The sequence below is a fragment of the Limulus polyphemus genome, unplaced genomic scaffold (genome assembly GCF_000517525.1).
Source record: "Limulus polyphemus unplaced genomic scaffold, Limulus_polyphemus-2.1.2 Scaffold6671, whole genome shotgun sequence".
Taxonomy (NCBI): Eukaryota; Metazoa; Arthropoda; class Merostomata; order Xiphosura; family Limulidae; genus Limulus; species Limulus polyphemus.
In genome coordinates this window covers 17345-19402 of record NW_013672281.1, presented here as the reverse complement: position 1 = coordinate 19402, position 2058 = coordinate 17345, and the positions used below count along the sequence as shown (strand labels likewise).

The 2058-nt window shown below is 35.7% G+C and overlaps 1 protein-coding gene across 1 annotated transcript in view; it reads left to right on the top strand.

Moving 5' to 3' along the window:
- Positions 1-214: 214 nt before the first annotated feature.
- The window catches only part of LOC106473955 (scavenger receptor class B member 1-like), a gene marked incomplete at its 3' end in the record, with an annotated part of 15531 nt that continues 13687 nt past the window's right edge, over positions 215-2058 (top strand). Inside the window, exon 1 of the mRNA XM_013934645.1 lies at positions 215-406. Coding sequence (XP_013790099.1) covers positions 215-406 — 192 coding nt within the window. The remainder of the gene's footprint in view (positions 407-2058) is intronic.

Genomic DNA, 2058 nt, shown 5'->3' with positions numbered 1-2058 from the left:
AAATTAGATGGTTTTTATCTTTTTTTTTATACCAAATGCTGCTTTCATCAGACTAGTTTTGAAGCATTTTACTGCACCAGTAAGTCTAATAATGATTGTTCTAATTTGTTTATTAGTTGACGGAGTTTTGTAGTTCTAAGAATCTTCAATAGATGACGCCCACCGGTAGAACGATCTTCTGGAGCGATCAACATGAGTTCTTGGTACTTGTGTCATGACTCTCAGTTTAAACACAAGAGAAGAAGGCTTAGCTACGGACGTAGTAAGAAGTGGGGATAACAGCATGGTTTCAAGTGTTTTGAAAATAGCTTTGTCAGCGCTTGGAATTCTGGGAATTGTTCTAGCTATATCTGGCGGTGTTTTATATAGCATGATTCCGAATTTGATTAAGAAAAAAATTGACGAGGTAGGTTCTCTCTTTTATTATCTTTAACCGTTATGTATCTATTTCCAGTAAGCAATAATCCGTATGAGTTATTATTCTGAAAATCAAACACATATTATGATTAAAAGTATTACAGCTATTTATTGTTTGTTCGTGGATCTTCACCCAGTTTATCTTTGGTAATTTATTTAAGAAGTATAAAATAGATAATTTTCAAAGCTTGGTTGTTATTTTAAAGAGCCCCCTAGTGGCATAGCGGTATGTCTGCGGACTTACAATGCTAGAAACCGGGTTTCGATACACGTTATACACAGATAGCCCATTATTCAGCTTTGTACTCAGTTCAAAACAAACAATATTATAAAGAGGAATGTTTATCTTTTATTCTCTTTAGACAGAATTCTCTATCATGTGGCCAAATTGGGCTGCTAAACTACAGTTCTCAACTGACTTTTTAATTTCTTTGGACAACGTTCTATGTAATCTGGCCTTGGTGGGCTGATAAAGATGATACTGCTCAAAACTACTGTTCTCAAAGTTTTCAACTGACTTTTTAACTTCTTTGGACAACGTTCTCTGTAATCTGGCCTAGGTGGGCTGATAAAGATGGCACTGCTCGAAACTACTGCTCTCAAAGTTTTCAACTGACTTTTTAACTTCTTTGGACAACGTTCTCTATAATCTGGTCTGGGTGGGCTGATAAAGATGGCACTGCTCGAAACCACTGTTCTCAAAGTTTTCAACTGACTCTTTAACTTCTTTGGCAGGGGTCTCTGTAATCTGGCCTAGGTGGGCTGATAAAGATGGCACTGCTCGAAACTACTGTTCTCAGCTGACCTTTTAACTTCTTAGGACAATGTTCTCTATAATTTGGCCTAGCTGGGCTGATAAAGATGGCACTGCTCGAAACTACTGTTCTCAGCTGACCTTTTAACTTCTTAGGACAATGTTCTCTATAATCTGGCCTAGCTGGGCTGATAAAGATGGCACTGCTCGAAACTACTGTTCTCAGCTGACCTTTTAACTTCTTTGGACAATATTTTTCTATCATCTGGCCTAGCTGGGCTAATAAAGACGAAACTGCTCGAAACTACTGTTTTCAACTGACCTTTTAACTTCTTTGGACAATATTTTCTATCATCTGGCCTAGCTGGGCTAATAAAGACGAAACTGCTCGAAACAAAGTTTCCAGTTGGTAACAGTGTAAAATGTGACATATATACGAGCAGGTATGTTTGTTAATGAAACATAAAGTTTTTGAAACACTACTGGCTTCTTGAATTTTAGGTTACAGAGTCAGTGGAGTTCATCATATATTGTATAATTCTATTAGGTTGATGTGCAGCTCTAAATTTTTTAATTTACAATTTAAAAATAGTTATTGCTGTCTTTTTTATTAACAACAACAAAAAAGTCAAAATGATTAAGTAGGATGTAAATGATATATTAACTAGTGGCATTTCTAGGACTGTTGTTTATTTGGGGAATCAGAAAATGGTCGACCGTTATTAAATACGAGAGAAAGGAGGCTTTTTTATTTAAGAATAAGTTGTTTATGAATTTTAATTATATATATAAAACACACTTCAGACTCTCTCTTTGCTCAGCTTTGCGGTGATCTGATGCTGTTTCAAACTACTGTTAAATCTTCTCTGTTTGGAGATACTTTTTTC